The sequence below is a fragment of the Echiichthys vipera genome, assembly GCF_963691815.1.
Source record: "Echiichthys vipera genome assembly, chromosome: 10".
NCBI lineage: Eukaryota > Metazoa > Chordata > Actinopteri > Perciformes > Trachinidae > Echiichthys > Echiichthys vipera.
This window is the reverse complement of record NC_139835.1, coordinates 24,192,602-24,210,546: the sequence shown is the minus strand read 5'-3', so window position 1 is coordinate 24,210,546 and position 17,945 is coordinate 24,192,602. Positions and strand designations below refer to the sequence as shown.

The following is a 17,945-nucleotide window of genomic DNA, read 5'->3' as shown; positions in this document are numbered from 1 at the left end:
CCTTGCTGTTTCATTGATACCGAGAGAGTAAATGGTCTTTGTCCCATATCTGTGCTTGTAGAAAAGTCCAGGAGGAGGAATTGAGAGAAAATCATCCTTACTTTGATAAGCCTCTCTTCATTGTGGGACGGGAGCACCGCTTCAGGACCTTTTGCAGGATGATTGTTCGAGCTCGCTTCAATGCGTAAGATCCGTATTGTAACTGTATATGGTCTAAAGTTGTTGTTTCTCTAGGCCTTGTGTGGCTCAGAATGGTCCCAAGATGGACTTCATCATTTAGTAAACAATAAACACTCCACAAAAAGCATTTAGGTTTACCCACCCGTCTAGGATTTATTTATACCAATTTAGCAACGGTCGTTATTATGTTTTATCTACAGCATATCAGCCTCAATGGTAAATGCCCTTGTGTGAGTTTGGCTCATTAGGCAGTTTTGGCATTTCCTTTTTTTCTGTCAAATTGTTGACAATATATTTCATTTTTGTGAATTTATATCTAGATCCAAAACTGACCCCATAACAGGAGCAGTGAAGAACACCAAATACCACCAGCTGTAGTAAGTGTGATGCATTATTGATTCCTTTACTGTCCATTGATCTGTTCGCTCTTCAGCAGTGGAATACTTAATTCTGCACCTTATACCTGCCTGTTGCTCTTGCCCAAACTCATGGTAAGGAATGAAAATTGTGAAAAAGTGAAGAGCTATCAAAAGGATTTCTCCCATTATGCAGCCTGATTGTAATTCAACCAAGCACAGAGTCTGATTATTAAAGTGAGAGGCAGTCCTTTGTATCAGATACTGTTGGTGTCGGGGGATTTTTACTGACATCCTTCTGTAGAAAAGATTGGGCTGCTCACACTTCCACACACACACACACAGATTTATTCATCCTCACCCTCTGATACCTCTCTTTACATTTCAGCCTCCCTCTCTTGAATTATCCCTGAGTATTTGCTGGTTTGCAAACCAAATAGCTTTCTTGACCTACTTACACTGTGTTTATTCCAAAAAACTCCTAATGTGTGTCCCTGCAGCGATCTTCTGGGCCTCGTCACGTATTTGGACTGGGTTATGATCGTAGTAACCATCTGCTCCTGTATCTCCATGATGTTTGAATCGCCCTTCACCAGGGTCATGCATGTCCCAACACTGCAGGTATTAAAAGGAGATGGATCAATGGCTGCACGAGAAAATCAACAGATGCATGTTGCACAGATGTTACACTCTTCTTTGATTTTTAGATTGGGGAGTATGTGTTTGTGATCTTTATGAGCATCGAACTCAACCTGAAGATCATGGCCGACGGTCTGTTCTTCACCCCGACAGCTGTCATCAGAGACTTTGGAGGAGTCATGGACATCTTCATCTATCTTGTGAGAAATCTCTTACAATCAGCTAGTAATCATAATAGTTAAATCACACTGGATAAGGTAATTGAGGGTAGAACAATTACTTGTCATTTGTCCTGTTCAGGTTGGTTGTGATATGGGAATGGGAGAGATGGGAGAGATAGATGGTTGACATAAATTAAATGGTGAACCTGTAACTTGAACACATTGCAACTGTACGATCTATAGGATGCTTTCCTTTCCCCTAAACATTCATGGCTGTCCTTGCTGTGGATCTCTTCCGTAGGTGAGTCTGATCTTTCTGTGCTGGCTGCCTCCTGACGTCCCTCCTGAGTCTGGGGCTCAGCTGCTGATGATGCTGCGCTGCCTGCGTCCACTCAGGATCTTCAAGCTGGTGCCCCAGATGAGGAAGGTGGTGCGGGAGGTTCTCAAAGGATTCAAAGAGATTTTCCTGGTTAGTGGTTAACCATGTTCAAGTTCCACTTGTGTTCCTTAGAATAGTGCAACTATTTTCAAAATCTACAAAAAAAAACAACAACATACGAGCTGCATTGCAGCAATATTTAAGTAATTTGGAGTATTTAATTCACACAGGAGTATACAAATATATGCTTTACCATGTTACCATTTTTTCATTTAGATTATTTATGTATTCATTGAATAACCAGAGGAGATAGTAGACATGTTATACATTGATATATATTGTTATCGATCTATGAAGTTGCCTATACCGGGAAAGAAGATTAAAACTAAGACATATTTAGACCAGTGACCATTAAATTAAACATTATCTGTGTTTTTTTTTAATCTGGCAGGTAATTTATTTGCCCTTCAGTGCAGTATAAAATCAATCTAAATGTCTTTGCAATGATAAGGCTTGAATGCAACCTGAAAAACATGTTGTGAAAAAGCTTTGAAATGTGTAAAAAATTATGATTTGCCTTGTAAAAACGTTGGAAGTAAAGTATTAATGATTTCTAGTACATGGCTTAAAACATGCAAAAATACAACTAGGATTTGTACAGTAATGCATTTTCTTCTCATTTGAAGCTTTGCTTATCTTTTGCTTTGCCTACCGCAGATTGTATTATAGTATTAGACGTTTTCAGTAGTTACTGATTTTCTCGGGGTCTGAGTTGGATTTTCCCAGCTGAGGTTTCTACATCCACAGATTAATGACATCCTTAGGTTGCTCTCTAATCTCAAAGGCTTGGAATATGTTGAACAGTCTGCCTTAAACTCTTGATTCATTCTCCTGCAGGTTTCCATTCTGCTCCTCACACTAATGCTGGTGTTCGCAAGCTTCGGAGTTCAACTGTTTGCCGGAAAGCTTGCCAAGTGCAACGACCCCCATATCCTTAAACGGGTACAGCAAGAAACATAATCTCCCCACTAAACCACCCCTTCCCATCCCATACTCCCTGCAGAGAACCACAAGCTGGATAAGTACAAGGGGTTTCCCCAGTCAAATCAATAATCCAGTGTTTCCTTTTATCCCACTTTCTGAACAGCAGCCATTGTTCCTCTTTCAGCCTGTGCCATAGTAGATCTTTTATTATATGGAAAAACATTCACAGACGCATTATAACGCTCAAACAGGGCTGTTTTTTAGCTATTATTCCTAATAATAATGACGTCATTGTTCACATCAAATAAATTGTTGAGAACTGGGAACCCACTGATGATGGTTATACATTAATATTAACCATTAAGGATATCAACCAAAATCATTTTATTTTTTAATTATTTAAGATACAAATTATTAAAATCACCTTTGCATTATGCCAAAACAAACAGTATTATTGTCATATTCTCTGTTTCTTTATTTTAGCAAATAAAATGTTTGAGTTGTTATTTCATACAACATACATCACCTCACTAACAATCTGTTTTAACTTGCCATCCTAATGGTGGCTTCATTCTGTGATTTGCTCTAAAACTGCGTTGTTACTTATAGGACGATTGTCATGGTATATTCCGAATAAATGTCAGCGTTTCCAAGAATCTCAACTTGAAGCTGAAGCCTGGAGAGAAGAAGCCTGGTTTCTGGGTACCAAGAGTCTGGTATAGCTGCTTTTTATATTACCACTTGATCTAGGATTGTTTTTATTCAACCAGTGATTGATGTAACCATTCTGTCCTCCCTCAGGGCCAACCCTCGTAATTTTAACTTTGACAATGTGGGAAATGCTATGTTGGCTTTGTTTGAAGTGCTGTCACTCAAAGGCTGGGTGGAGGTCCGAGATGTCATTATTCACCGCGTTGGACCGGTACGGACCCTGACCTTATCTTTTCACTCCCTTCTATCAAAGTGTTCTTTTCACTACTGACTTCTACATTATAAGAACAGTGTGACAGTTTAAATACCTCTGTGCCTGCAGATCCATGGCATCTACATCCATGTCTTTGTGTTTCTGGGATGCATGATTGGACTCACTCTTTTTGTAGGCGTCGTTATTGCAAATTTCAACGAGAACAAGGTAAGAGCCGGATATAAATATACAGATTGCTACTTTTTTAATGTGATTTTGGGTGTGTTTGGGTGTGCAGTAAAGAGGCTAGAGAAGCAGACAGGAATGGGCAAAATTCTACTGGTGATGCTGCAATGACATGGTATTCATTTAACCACCAACCTCACAAAAACACCACCCACAGGACTTCAATGTGTTGTGTCTCGCACCGCTAGGGCACTGCTCTCCTAACAGTGGACCAGAGGAGATGGGAGGATCTGAAAAGTCGACTGAAAATAGCACAACCTCTCCACCTGCCCCCTCGCCCAGGTGCTCACATACAAAAACACACAGACACACACACACACACACATACACACACCAAGAGCTTTGGCAATCATTCTGTAATACAAAGGGGTGATTATCAAGCAGAGGTGGGGCTCTCGAGTCATATGACTTGAATGAGTTTGAGTACTTGAGACTTGCTTGACTGACGTTGATAAAAGATTTGACTTGACTTTTGACTTGGTATTCTTGACTTAAGACTAAGGCTACATTTATATTACAGGGCTTAATGCTCCATTCCGATTTTTTCCCCAGATCCAATCTTTCTGACTCGACCACATAAAGCACATCTGCACCACGTTTGATTGTAATGTGAACGTAGCCTTAGAGTTGATAAACATGAGTTGAAAGGATTTGACTTTTTTAAATGATTTGCATTTTTCTAGGTAATAATAAGTTAGGTTTTGTTTTTGAAACATGATTGGGTAATCTTGTTCAATTTGCGCAAACTTCACAACCTACCAGGAGGCAGACCTGCAGAGGCCAAAGGTGTAATCAGGCTGAGCAGTTTACATTATTGTTGGAAAAAAACGATTTAATCGTGGAAACCGGGGTAGATCATTGAAATATCATATGACTTGACTTGTCAAGCATGACTTGTAGCAGGCACTCGCTGACTATGAAGGTTAAAACTTGAGACGTGCATGTGACTTGCAGATCTGTGATATTATGAAAGTCACGTCTTTTCCCCCTTCCCTGATTGATCATGTGGTGTGCCTGTGCATTCATAAGTAGCACCGGCATGATTTATCCATATTCATTATTCCTTGTTTTTCATTGAGGATTAATGCCTTGAGGGAGTCATCATGACACCCAAATGATGACTACCAGCCATAATGAAAAAGCTGAATAAGAGGACAGATAACGGAAATGGCTCAGACACTGAATTATGCATCTCACAGCCTTCTATACAGGACATTAGTTAAGTGAATGTATGAAATTTTCACACTTCTTTTTAAGTAAGTCAGCAGCTTTATCAACACTTCATTCAAATGTATGGACAAGCAACCGGATGGATTTAAGTTTACTTAAATTTTACACAATCAAACTCTATATTTCTATCTATCACATCTCTACACGAGAATACTGAACATTTACACTGTTGCTCTTCTTCCAGTCATTAGAGTCATGAGAATAATTAAAGTGCCTCAGTGTGGGAAATCGCCTGTTAGTACAGTTGAGGCTGAGAACTAACAGAAAATCAATGGCCTCAGTTATAGTCAGAAGTGCTGCTGACACCAGCAGTATCAACCTGACTTTGATCCACATCCAAAGGCCCTCTGCACTGGTGCCACTCACTCACTACTGGCAGATCATTACAGCACTGAGCTGGCCTTTACTTACACAGTCCTACTCAAAGTACTTTCAAGTCTCTGTCTGTCAGCAGTCATCTGTAATCACGGAGGCTGCCATTGGATGTGCTTTTGTTAAATATCAATTTCATGTGCTCTCCTAACAATGATTTCTTGTGACGAGGATATAATACTACAATTTTCTTCAAATTCAAAGCTAGAATGCTGATACACTAGAAAATGTGCATATGAATGGGAAAATTCCTTTTTTTCGCAGTTATAGTCCTCTTGTCACAAACCCAATATGGTATCATTAAGTAGAGTTTCGGTAGGCTTCAACAATTGCCATCACAGTTCGTCTCATCCTTTTTAAAGCAGCTTCTGTTTTCCTAATAGACCTAAGAGAAGACTTTAAATCTCCTGTTCAAGTCCATTTTTAGTTTGAGAGATGAAATACCAAACTATTCAGTGATAACGGTAACAAGTTATGTGCAACATACAACATTCTCAAAATCTAAAGTACATTTAAATTCAATTCAGTTTAATTATACACTGTTGTCCCCTTGTGGAAATTTTGCTCGGACTCTGGCGCTGACAACTTTAGCTGCACTTAAAATAGAGATCAATAAATAGAGACAACAAAATCAATAAAAACAGACATCAATAAATAGATAAAAGTAAAAACAACAAAAACCCACATATAAACAAGGGCAAATCAATGAGGGCCACATAAATTGCACATTACACGAACAAAAGCCTGTGACACTATTGCACAACCAATCTCGCCTCAAGAGGCATTAATGTATATAGATATATTTTCTTAAATTTGCATTGTTAGTGCACATTTTGTACATTGTCTTCACAGTAGCGCATCTACATGCATAAATATGTTTGTAACCTGCAGCACAATTTAGTATTATAGAAACACTCGAGCAGTCCGTGAGTGCCATCTGCAGGACAGTTAAGGACACTACCTCACTGATCAGAGAGTCCCCCCTGACTGTATTAAAATGTTGTAATAAACAATTTCCACAAAGAAATGTTGTTATAGCTCTCCAGCTATCAATAAATCTCTAGTCTTCTATCTTTCTGACAGAAAACGGGGGTTTCCGAGCCAAGATGTATGACATTACTCAACATCCCTTCTTCAAACGGGGCATTGCTGTGCTGGTGCTGGCACAGTCAGTGCTGCTCTCAGTCAAGGTAAAGCCTCATATCGCAGTGCATGTCATCATTTATGTATGTTTCTTGTTTGTATGTTTGTTTTTATCTCCTATGACTTTTTATTTCTTGTGCAAGTACAATTAAGATTGTTCTTAATGCAGTGTGAACTAGCATATTGATGTGTTTGGATCTGCTCTTCTCCAGTGGGACGTAGACGATCAAGTAACGTTTCCTCTTGCCACCCTGTCAGTAGTCTTCACCTTTATATTTGTACTGGAGGTGAGCCTCTTATCTTTTCATCCATCAGTTTCAAGGTTTCACTTTGATTGCCGTCTCTCAATATAGATGTCCGTCTGATGTTGCTCGTTGGTGTTGTTACCCAGGTGACCATGAAGCTCATAGCCATGTCTCCGGCGGGTTACTGGCAAAGCAGACGGAATCGCTACGACCTGCTGGTCACATCATTGGGTGTCATCTGGATAGTCCTGCACTTTTCCTTGCTGGTTAGATAAATTATTGTCATATTAAGGGGACATTTTAGGTCAATGTCAAATATTTTAGCAAATACTGCATAAATAACTATATAATCTCTCCTCTAGAATGCATATACCTACATGATGGGCACATGTGTGATTGTCTTCAGATTCTTTACAATATGTGGGAAGCATGTGAGTATAAATGCATGCAAGAACATGCTCAATTCAGTTTATTTTGCATAAAATAATGTGTATTATAACAACAAAATTTTCTTCTATATGTGTGTGTGTATGTGTATGTGTGTGTGTTTATATGATTAATAAAGGTGACTCTGAAGATGCTGCTGTTGACTGTGGTAGTCAGCATGTACAAGAGCTTCTTCATCATAGTGGGCATGTTTCTCCTTCTCCTCTGCTACGCATTTGCTGGTGTTGTTCTCTTTGGAACTGTTAAATATGGAGAGAACATCAACAGGTAAGGATTAGATCTTCTGTTTATTGACCCTAGTTCTTCACTATGCCGTTTGTTTCAGGCTGTGTGCAGTTGAAACAGTAAAATACTTCTATATAGAGTTGTCTGATTCTGTGTGTCTCCTCTAATCACAGGCATGCCAACTTCTCCACAGCAGGGAAAGCTATCGCTGTTCTCTTCCGTATTGTCACAGGGGAAGATTGGAATAAAATCATGCATGACTGCATGGTAAGACAGGCTGCAGATCCAGCACACATCCCTGCAGAAAAAACATACAACCTATCTATTCCCAATATGGAAAATACTGTATATTGTAAATATTATATTTTGTGTTGAAAGGGTGGCTTCTCCCCACTTTTCTGCCACTACCCCAATACAATGGGGGAAGGGGGATTTTTTGTTTGTGGTGCTCACAGGAAAATGAACAGTTACTCTGGTTACTCGGTCATATAACTTTGGATACTCTACAGACCTCACTGTCAGCAGTTTTCCCTAGAACCACTTTCTAGCAAAGAAATAGCCCCAGTGAGTGGTTCAGACATGGCTCTCTGTGTGGCCAGATATCATTCTGTGGATAAGAAGATAGGTTTTCGTTATTTCGATGATCCAACCCCTTATTTGAACATTTTAGGTACTATTTGTTATGTTTTAATGTCCCATACTGTACTTTCATGCAAATCATATTTTGTTTTGTTTTCTTCGGCCCCCAGGTGCAGGCTCCATTCTGCACGCCGGATAAACATCGTTACTGGGAGACTGACTGTGGCAACTACGCTGGAGCACTTATCTATTTCTGCTCTTTCTATGTCATTATAGCCTACATCATGCTTAACCTTCTCGTAGGTCAGTGTGTGTCGTCATACTTCTATTGATGACATTGTGGGGACCAAATCTTGTTCACGCAGCGACATTATGGGAACTCACTTTCAGTTTTGGGACACAACTGGGTGCGTGCATAAAAGCCATTCAAAAGGGTGACAAACCTGTGGCTTGGCAACAGCACAGGCTCTATTTCATGCTGCTTTATGTAACTTAAGACTGCAGAGCTCATAAAGCACACTTGCAGTTTTGTCATCTCTCCAAACAGACAACAAAGAGTTTCTCCTGAGATTAGAGTTTAGTTTATTACAGCTCGTTATCAGCACACGATCAAACCCCTTCTTGCAGAAATGATGTATTGTTCACATCAATGACAGCCATAAAAGAAGAGGAACAGAGGCAGAATGACATGGCAGAAAATAGGAAAGGTTTTACACAGAAGGGATCGAGAAGAATCAAAGTGAGCATGAGTTTTAAGATAAAACCAACCCATCTCTCTACATCTTCCTGAACATAATCTACAGTGTGTATTATCTGGGTTTACGGACTGTATATCATTCACTTTCATATGAGTTATAATCTTCTCTACAAATACATAGATGGGGAGGGATAAACCAGATACTTATTGTGATATGAAAGCCAGCACTGACCTTTATCGGAAAGAGAAAGTACCCTTAAGATCATACACACAAGAAGCAATACATGAGAAAAGCAAGAAGAGTAAGAGTGATTGTTGCATAAAGATAGAGGTATGGGCTGTTGACTCGTGGTATCATCCAAGGAATGGATATTTAGAGCTCTAAAAGGCAGCAGAACAACCAGCATACATTTTTAGACAAACACAGATGATTGATGCATCTTAGAATGAAAACTACATGGATATTGGAATGTTATGGAATCTGTATTAATATATCTTGCCACTGATGCAGCCATCATCGTGGAGAACTTCTCTCTGTTCTACTCCACCGAGGAGGACCAGCTGCTGAGCTATAATGACCTGAGGCACTTTCAAATCATCTGGAACATGGTGGATGACAAACGGGAGGTGAGAAAAAAAATCGCAATACAGGGGATGAGGACACAGCAGAGGGGAGAGGGTGATGATCATATGGCTATGAGCAAAGAATAATAGCTAATGAGGAGGGCTGAAGGGAGTGAAGGATGGCATTGAGTAATAGGAGTAAAAGTAATTAGAACAGTGTGTGCTGGATTAAAAATGTAGACCTCCTCCTCTCATTTATCCATGATGTCGTCCAGATGCACTGTAGGGTTTAATCATTTTCGCAGGCATACACGATTATAACATTCAGAAGAATATGTGAGCAGCAGCCCTTACATTTGTAAATATATATATATGTGTGTGTGTGTGTGTGTGTGTGTGTGTATGGTCCCACCCCAACCATATTCACCTTTGCTTGTCAATAGCTGTAACTGTGGTCTGACATCCCATTTCAAACTCAAGGCTATTCTACAGAGAAAAGTTGAGAGACATTCAACTTTAGGAGAAATGCAACTCGATGTCACGCTGCGGTGGCCAATCATGTAACTGCTGATCAGAGAGTCCCATACAGTCACAGTAAAAAACCTTGCCCTTACCAGTGCCACAAGAGAGTTAAAAAAAATTTGAGGGTAAAAAAACTAAATGCACTTAACTGCCTTGGACTTTGTTTGACAGCTGATTGATTCCTGCAACACGATCCAGCACAAAGTTCTGTTCCTCCGTCTCTTTTCTTTCTCTCTGTCTGTAAAATTAAGTTGCCTTCAAGTGTGGTCGGAAACAATCAATACAAACAATAATTATGAAATATAAAGTCTACTTGTGACATTAGACGGTTAAAGAATGCAACAGGACATCACTCAAACCGCCCATTAATGTGACACTCCCACTGCCTCATTACTGTACTGCTGCTGCAGAGATTTGCTGGAGCTGCCGGAGGCAATGTGAACGCGGCCTCAACATCATACACTTGAGTCAAGCCACAGCCTCTTGAATAATACTTTGACGTCTACGACTGTTTCCTCAGGGTGTTATCCCCACATCCAGGGTGAAGTTCCTGCTTCGTCTGCTCCGAGGCAGGCTGGAGGTGGACCTGGACAAAGACAAGTTGCTGTTTAAACACATGTGTTACGAGATGGAGCGACTTCACAGTGGAGGGGATGTGACCTTCCATGATGTGCTCAGGTGACCATAGAACACTGCATACATTACACACTGACACTGTGTGATAAATATTTAAGGGGGACCTACTAGGATAACACAATGTAATGTCAATCCTGAGCTGTCCACTAGTACCCTCCATGTTTTAGTTGTATTTGCCATTTCTGGTCAGAGGATTCACCACTGGAAAAACTATATTTGGCACAGGACATAACCAAACCTGCTTCCAAAGAGAAAGTGGGACTGAATGTCGTCCTTCAACAATTTGACTCCCTCTGGTTGAAATTATATAATAATTTGGAGTCCTAGGAGGGATTTAGTCATATCTCACCCATAATTTCAGACTTTAGAAGTCTTAAAACTTCAGTTAGGTCTTGAAGCATTAATATATGTCACTTAATATGTCCCTCTTTTGGCTGTGTGTGGGTATCATACAGCATGCTGTCGTATCGCTCAGTGGACATTCGAAAGTCTCTCCAGCTGGAGGAGCTGTTGGCCAGGGAACAGTTGGAGTACACCATTGAAGAAGAGGTTGCGAAACAGACCATACGCATGTGGCTCAAGAAATGTCTCAAACGCATCCGGGCGGTTAGTCTCAACAGAAAACACACAAACATGCCTTGAGAAAACACACTCATTCTAATGTTATTTTTCAAGGTACATGTATAGTACACACTACAGTATCACACACTGACCACATACGTCCGTGTTCCCTTGCAGAAGCAGCAGCAGTCGTGTAGCATCATCCACAGCCTGAGAGAGAGCCAGCAGCAGGAGTTGAGCCGGTTTCTCAACCCCCCCAGCATAGAGACCACCTTGCCAAGTGAAGACCACAATACTAACAACCCAGACAACCCCTCGCAGCCTGAGGTAAGGCCCCACATTCAGACCGACACTGCATACACACTCACACATGCTCCCAGCTTGATATACAGCAAGCACATCATATAATCTGCAGGTGTGCGCTTGCAGTTGTGAAACAAAGGATATCTCCTCTTTATTTAGATGAGTGGTCTCCAGCAGCTACTGAGCCCCACGCTGTCAGACAGAGGAGGCTACAGGCAGGACTCTTCAGACCTGGGCAAACCACAAAGGAAGCTGGGACAGTGGCGTCTGCCCGCAGGTGTGTACAGCTCTGTATACTGTCTACACAGTAGACACAGTTCTGAAGAGATTGTCTGTTGAAGTAAGTTGGAACAAAGCTTTACTCAGGTGCCTCTCTGCCATGGAAACCAGGGATTTTTGTGACCTTATATTATACAAAAAAAATGATTTATTTATCCAGAGAGGTGAAAACAAACTCTTATTTATAATAGTTGCCTGGCAGGAGGCACGGGTCCTCTTTACGTGGAATTTTAAAAATGACGACAAAGAAAACAGGAATCAGGCTGTGAATTCTCTGTTCTTTGTGTTTGTTTTGTCAGGTCGCACAAGTGTCAAATCCATTGTGTGTAAGATGAACCCTGTCACCGATGAGGCTTCTTCAGGGTCAGAGGTGAAGAAGTGGTGGACCCGTCAGCTGACTGTGGAGAGCGACGAGAGTGGCGACGACCTCATCGACATTTAGAAAATGAGGCGCAGTGCATCCTGCAGTTTTTTTACCGGCTGACTCAAGTTGTTTCATTTCCTCTTGCTGTTTCCCTGCTCAATGAAAACCATCTATTCTTATCCAGGTTCAGCACTGTTAAGAAAAAGGGTAGGCTGTGCGTGCAGGTTATGCAAGACTTTCATTGCGCAGCCGTTTTGACAAGCAGTGACCATTTCATACCTCTGGGATAGGCATTACTTTTGCTCTGTGAATTCCGCTCATTATGATTGCTGAGTTTTTCTATGCAGGAACACATGGTGTTAAGGCAGACGGTGGCATGAAAGGACATGCTGCAATCATGAAACGAACCAAGAGGCTGCTGCTCTATATCTTTTCTACTGTTCTGCTGTTTCATGTCAACAATACTCTGTGATGTCCTTTCATGTCGATGCGTTGTCTCTGTTCTCACGTTTAGCTCATGTTCCTGATAATGTCTCGTCTGGTTTCCAGTATTAACCGTATAAATATCCATTTTCTTATAGTCACTTTATACTTAAACCAGGCCTCTTGTTCTAGTTGGTAGAACAAGCAAATGAAAGCAACTTTTAGATTTATGACTGTGAATGTAATTTAAAGTGAAATCTATTATATGTATTTGTGTGGAGTTCAAATATGAAATATTTTGTAAATTATTATAAATCCTTAGCTTTATCAAATATACAACTATTCTAATAAAGGCCTACACAGGCATTTATGAGCAAAAAAAATGTAATTTCATTTTCTTTACATTACATCACATCCTTTTAGAAGACACTGACAAATCGCCATCCACACTTTCAACACTTTCACAAACAACTGTCTAAAATTTGAAATCCCTAACACTGTTTCCCTCTGGAATTAAGCTCACTACTTGTTTTTCCATGCTGATTATACACTGCGTGTGCAGTCTGTGTTGGCTTAAACACAGGTCTGGGATCTTTTCTCTTGTTTTGGCCCTTTAGTTGATTCGTTTAGAAAGCCTGTTGCCCCCATTCACCATGCCTTGTGTTACACAGTGATTCAATTCCTGGATAATTTAATTACCCCTCTATGAGTAAAACAAAACCTGGGATTAGACTAACGAAGGGGGTAATTGAGTGGACAGATGCTGTTTAATGATTCTCCTTGCACACATCTGCTCAGATCAACACTCACTGCAGTCCCCACCTCCTCTCTGTACAACACCGCCCTCTCTTGGATACACACTGAGCTGCCCTGATAAGCTTTTGTGCATCAATTCTGAATATATGGTCCTATCTTTGTTCTTTATAGTTTTTGTTGTGTATGAAATGCAACTAAGTGAGCAAAGGAGAATTGACTCAATTCTGAGGCTGGGGTACCGGGCTGTTCCTTTTGTCTACATGATATTGTACAGTTTTTTTCCTCCTCCTTAAGTCATTGTGTGTCCTGGTGCCCAGCACTTTGTCCATTTCACAGCAGTCACCGTGTGTGTGTGTGTGTGTGTGTGTGTGTGTGTGTGTGTGTGTGTGTGTGTGTGTGTGTGTGTGTGTGTGTGTGTGTGTGTGTGTGTGTGTGTGTGTGTGTGTGTGTGTGTGTGTGTGTGTGTGTGTGTGTGTGTGTGTGTGTGTGTGTGTGTGTGTGTGTGTGTGTGTGTGCGCGTGCGTGTGCGTGCGCATTAGCCTCTCATTTTATTCCTTCTGTTCCTTGATGATGTTTTATCATTCTCGTTAATTCATCAAACAATCGCTCTGGGTTAGATTCGAGCTAATTGACTAATGCACATAACTGCCGGCTGCAGCTAAAACATTTTCCCTTGACAAGGGCCCCTTTTAGACACAGAATTAGCCAATTAAATAAGACAGGATCTTCACTTGGCCATTCAAAAGCCCAGTAAGTTTCACAGTTGATGGAGTGTGTATGTGGTTTGGCTGGATAATGAATGTGAGGGAAAGCAGAGAGTGTAGAGAATCAGCTGCCTGTAGGACGCCTACTTGCTCTATAGAAATCATGACTTACTCACACATTCCAGTCTCTCGATGACTGAGTGCACCCCCCGACATATGGTCCTGTAGGGAAACAGTGTGACATCAGCCCTCTTGCCAATCAACTGTCTTTAATTTCTCTTTTCTTGTTCTTTCTTCTCCTCAACTATCGCCTCTTAAGCTCCACTTAGCTCAGAACTAGCTCATCAAAGGCCTTCTTCTTTTTTTTTTTCAGCTCTCGCCCTGCGTGGTAGAACACTTTTTTGTCTTTTAATTGCCTCTGCATCACACTGGCTTTTACAGAGCATGTTGTTTTTACCCTCTCTATTGTAATTTGCCCATCTCTCCCTCGTGCATGTCCGCTGCTTATTTAGGGCCTAATTGAGGCACTTTGGTAATTGAGGAGGAAGTTCTTAAGAGCAGAGGGAGTAGAAGTGCCTATGAGTCTAGATTACCTGTAATTAAAGTACATGATGGCTTTGATGGCTTGGTCCCCTCCTGTTGAGATGTCGCCTTCAAATCCCTGGCAGCCGTTGCAGCATCACATAGACTAGAATATGCCCTCTCTGCCTACACTGTAGTACAAGACCACCACCACCACCACACCACACGCACTGTAAATACTGCTTATATTGTATGCAACCAGACAGAGCCACTGAGCAGAAATTCTTATATAAAACACACACACATACAGTACATCCCCAGTACAGTTGTTAATGGCTCTTCTCTCAGCTAATTAAAAACTTTATATGTGTTGGAAAGTAGATAAAGGATAGAGCACACCTGCCACTGTCCCCCAGAAAGTCTGAATTTATACCTCTGAGACAATGTGACCATGTGATTTGAATATTAAGTGGAAATTAGGTGTGATTGCCCTTGACTACTCGCTGTTTTGAATTGGAGAGGTGCAAGTGATTATATTCCTCATCCGATTAAAGCTGTAGTCGGCAATTCTGGCAGATCATGTTGACTCAAGTCAAATTTGAATGTTTAAAACTCTCACGCCCCTCCTTCACTACCAACGAGCTCCTTCGCTCCCTCCCCTTGAGTGCTCGTCAGTGCGTGTGCACCAGATTCCTGTGAGCACGCATGTCTCTTCTCTCATCGATAAACGGCATGGAGTACATGCTACACGGAGGTAATCTGGCTAATTTACTCATAGTTAGCAATTGCTAACGTCATTTAGCATATGTCCACTCAGAAGAGTAAATATGAGGTGAGGCAGGGTAAAAACTTTATCACTGAGCTTCTCATGGCTATTGTCCTTCTCGAGGACACTATGGAATGTGTCTGTCTGCAGCCTTGGGCAGTTACAGGACACCTACAGGGATTAAAGCAGGGTCAGCCTTATAAGGAGGCTATTGTTCCTCAGGGCCAAAATGACATCTATTTGAAAAGATGCACGGGATTATCTGGCATGTACATTTTGTATAGAAGTGACAGGTCATTTGAGTATGATTTTGAATGAAGGCCCCTTTATATGAGTTCTCATGTTGTATTTCGATCATTTCAATGTAGCTTGTTCTCCATTTTAGATCCTTGTTGTGAATCCCTCTCTCCATTCTACACATTCTTAGCCTCATAATTAAGGTGGTGGCAGTGAAAATTAGCCGCCTGTATGTCATGTCAACATCCACCCCTGGTCTATAGGCCTGATCCTGTCCCTGTGTTTTGAAACAGATGGCTACTACTACAATAAAAAAGTAGCAAATTATTTTAGCAGCAGGCGACAAAAGCAATTAACAACTGGCATAATGTGTTGATTAAAATCCATTCCGGTCTCAATGAAGGAAGAATAAACTAATTTTCCACTCAGTCAGTTGGCATACATCCACCGCTCAAAGTACACTGACCTTGACCGGACCACAGCTGTTGTTCACTGAGGACCTATACATGATGCTGCAACTTTTCCATTGAATATGAAAAAAAAAAAAGTCCCAACATTTCTCTTTCTCCCGCTGTCCCACACAGATTTTAAAGTTGTAATTTCACTGTTTTTCTCTGTGCTTCCTAATCTCTGCAGCTGATCTGGGACGGGCTGTTTTCTGCCTAATTAGAACGAACATCTTCTCTTTTTCCATATAAGTTCAATTTAAAAGCCTGTTTCATGCTTGAAATGAATCTCTCAGATTTAGACTCAGACATCGACACTGCGGCTCTTTTGTAAATGTGATGAATGCAGGGAGTCATTTTTCAGGCCTTTACCTCCATGTACCTCATCAACAGCAGTCAATTGCCACCCCACCGATCACCAAGCACCAAGTGAGAGGCTGTACTTTGTCTTTGAGCCAGAAAATCTCATTTTCACTAAACACCTAATCAGTCCCATTCATCTGGCTATGGTTCCCCAGTTCCCCAGTTCCACACCTGGCTTTGGCATCTTTAATTATTGGGAGACGGGCTTTTGTCTGATCTGGAGCCAAGATTGGAATATGAGTGGCAAATTCAGAAGGAAATCATACAGGCTCAAACCAATTCAATTACCCACCAATCAAAGTAGAAAGGCCTGTAATTGCAGTGAAAGGGTAACAATGAGAGCCTCCACTTCAGGCTGAACATTGAAGGTATTATTAGCAGGAAATAATGCCTACCTGCAGGGGGTGCTATGCTCTAACTATTACATTTCACTGCAGCGAAACAATCTTACAGATCACTGGGAAAGCATTTTTTAATGTGATTATAGCCCTCAGTGAGACATTACCTTATAATTTCATGTTTTTAACTCTGCCATTATGTCAAATTGTGCATGAATATGGTGTTTGCGAGCAAGGGAGCAGAAAATGGATATGGCATTATGAAGAAGCAAAGCCTTCGCGCTGCAATGTGAATTAGGAAATTTGACTGTAATGTGCTAACAATGACGAGAAAAGAAGCAGAAGAAGAAGCATTGTGTAGGAATGATTTTATATCACACTATATTTTGACAGCCTAAAAGAAATACATGTGTTCACTTGAGGTTAAACACTCCAACTCTGAACAAATGCCGGGCTACATCCCTTGCCGTGTTGTTCTTTATTTCTATTCTTATTCCAAGGGATTCTGGGAATTTTATATTGGACCATAAGAATCTTCAAAGCAAACAAACAAACAAATAGAAACCAGCATCACATGTTACGGTCAGGTCGAGGTGAAGAAGAATGGCTCTCAGACTTGAACAAAAGAACAAAGTGCTTCCTCCTCTCGTCAATAAGCATCTATACGTAGTTTCTTATTCTACTGAAATCAAAGACTCCCTCTAATTTCAGTGGGTCCAGACCTGCCCACATTTCCCTAACCTTAGCTCTGTAAATTGTGAATAATTTTAACCTATGTATTTGTCATCTCCCCCTCCTCTCTCTGGCCAACCTAGTCATTTCAAGCCCTGGACCCACAGATGTATAAAAGCCCAAACAGGGAACTAGAATGGCAGTGACGGGGGCAGAGATATGTATAGGTCTGCTGCCGACTGACAGAAACCCCCACTGGCTGCAGAATGGGATAGTTTGGGACAACTCAGGTACAAACTGACAACTTCAATTTTGCCTTCCCTTTGTTTTTCTGTTGTTATTCCTCTTTGTCTGGCTGCATTTGAAGATTGCCAATCAGGATATCAAAAGAGAACGCTGTTGTCATATAGTTTGTTTTCCAAACGTAACCTTTCACTGCTTTGCAGTCACACTCCATTTTTCAGATTCCAAAAATTCCAACTCACGTGTGGAGTATGCACATGCGTGTCCTCACGTACACACAGACTTGCACGTGGGCACCTGCGCAAAAGCAGACAAACAAAATCAAACGACATCAAACAGCATCAAAGTGAAAATGGGTGTCCTTCATGGATTGTGTGATGTTACTGATTATTTTCTGCTTGGCTTGGCACAGTTCAGCGTAGATCTCATTTCAAAATAAGATTCTGATATTTGGCATGA

At 41.0% G+C, this 17,945-nt stretch overlaps 1 protein-coding gene across 3 annotated transcripts in view; it reads left to right on the top strand.

The window, feature by feature from the left end:
* nalcn (sodium leak channel, non-selective) overlaps nucleotides 1-12,094 on the top strand; it is a gene marked incomplete at both ends in the record, with an annotated part of 58,819 nt that extends 46,725 nt beyond the window's left edge. For 2 of the 3 annotated variants that reach the window (XM_083921492.1, XM_083921494.1), the window contains 23 exons: nucleotides 62-184; nucleotides 501-557; nucleotides 1,037-1,157; nucleotides 1,244-1,375; nucleotides 1,638-1,805; nucleotides 2,613-2,717; nucleotides 3,309-3,415; nucleotides 3,501-3,621; nucleotides 3,733-3,831; nucleotides 4,038-4,131; nucleotides 6,535-6,641; nucleotides 6,807-6,881; nucleotides 6,986-7,105; nucleotides 7,202-7,270; nucleotides 7,405-7,553; nucleotides 7,685-7,778; nucleotides 8,261-8,393; nucleotides 9,299-9,414; nucleotides 10,394-10,551; nucleotides 10,965-11,115; nucleotides 11,248-11,397; nucleotides 11,533-11,654; nucleotides 11,908-12,094. In XM_083921492.1, coding sequence (XP_083777618.1) covers nucleotides 62-184; nucleotides 501-557; nucleotides 1,037-1,157; nucleotides 1,244-1,375; nucleotides 1,638-1,805; nucleotides 2,613-2,717; nucleotides 3,309-3,415; nucleotides 3,501-3,621; nucleotides 3,733-3,831; nucleotides 4,038-4,131; nucleotides 6,535-6,641; nucleotides 6,807-6,881; nucleotides 6,986-7,105; nucleotides 7,202-7,270; nucleotides 7,405-7,553; nucleotides 7,685-7,778; nucleotides 8,261-8,393; nucleotides 9,299-9,414; nucleotides 10,394-10,551; nucleotides 10,965-11,115; nucleotides 11,248-11,397; nucleotides 11,533-11,654; nucleotides 11,908-12,094 — 2,758 coding nt within the window. The remainder of the gene's footprint in view (nucleotides 1-61; nucleotides 185-500; nucleotides 558-1,036; nucleotides 1,158-1,243; nucleotides 1,376-1,637; nucleotides 1,806-2,612; nucleotides 2,718-3,308; nucleotides 3,416-3,500; nucleotides 3,622-3,732; nucleotides 3,832-4,037; nucleotides 4,132-6,534; nucleotides 6,642-6,806; nucleotides 6,882-6,985; nucleotides 7,106-7,201; nucleotides 7,271-7,404; nucleotides 7,554-7,684; nucleotides 7,779-8,260; nucleotides 8,394-9,298; nucleotides 9,415-10,393; nucleotides 10,552-10,964; nucleotides 11,116-11,247; nucleotides 11,398-11,532; nucleotides 11,655-11,907) is intronic. The other variant, XM_083921493.1, reaches the window with a different exon arrangement.
* Between the last annotated feature and the right edge of the window lie 5,851 nt (nucleotides 12,095-17,945).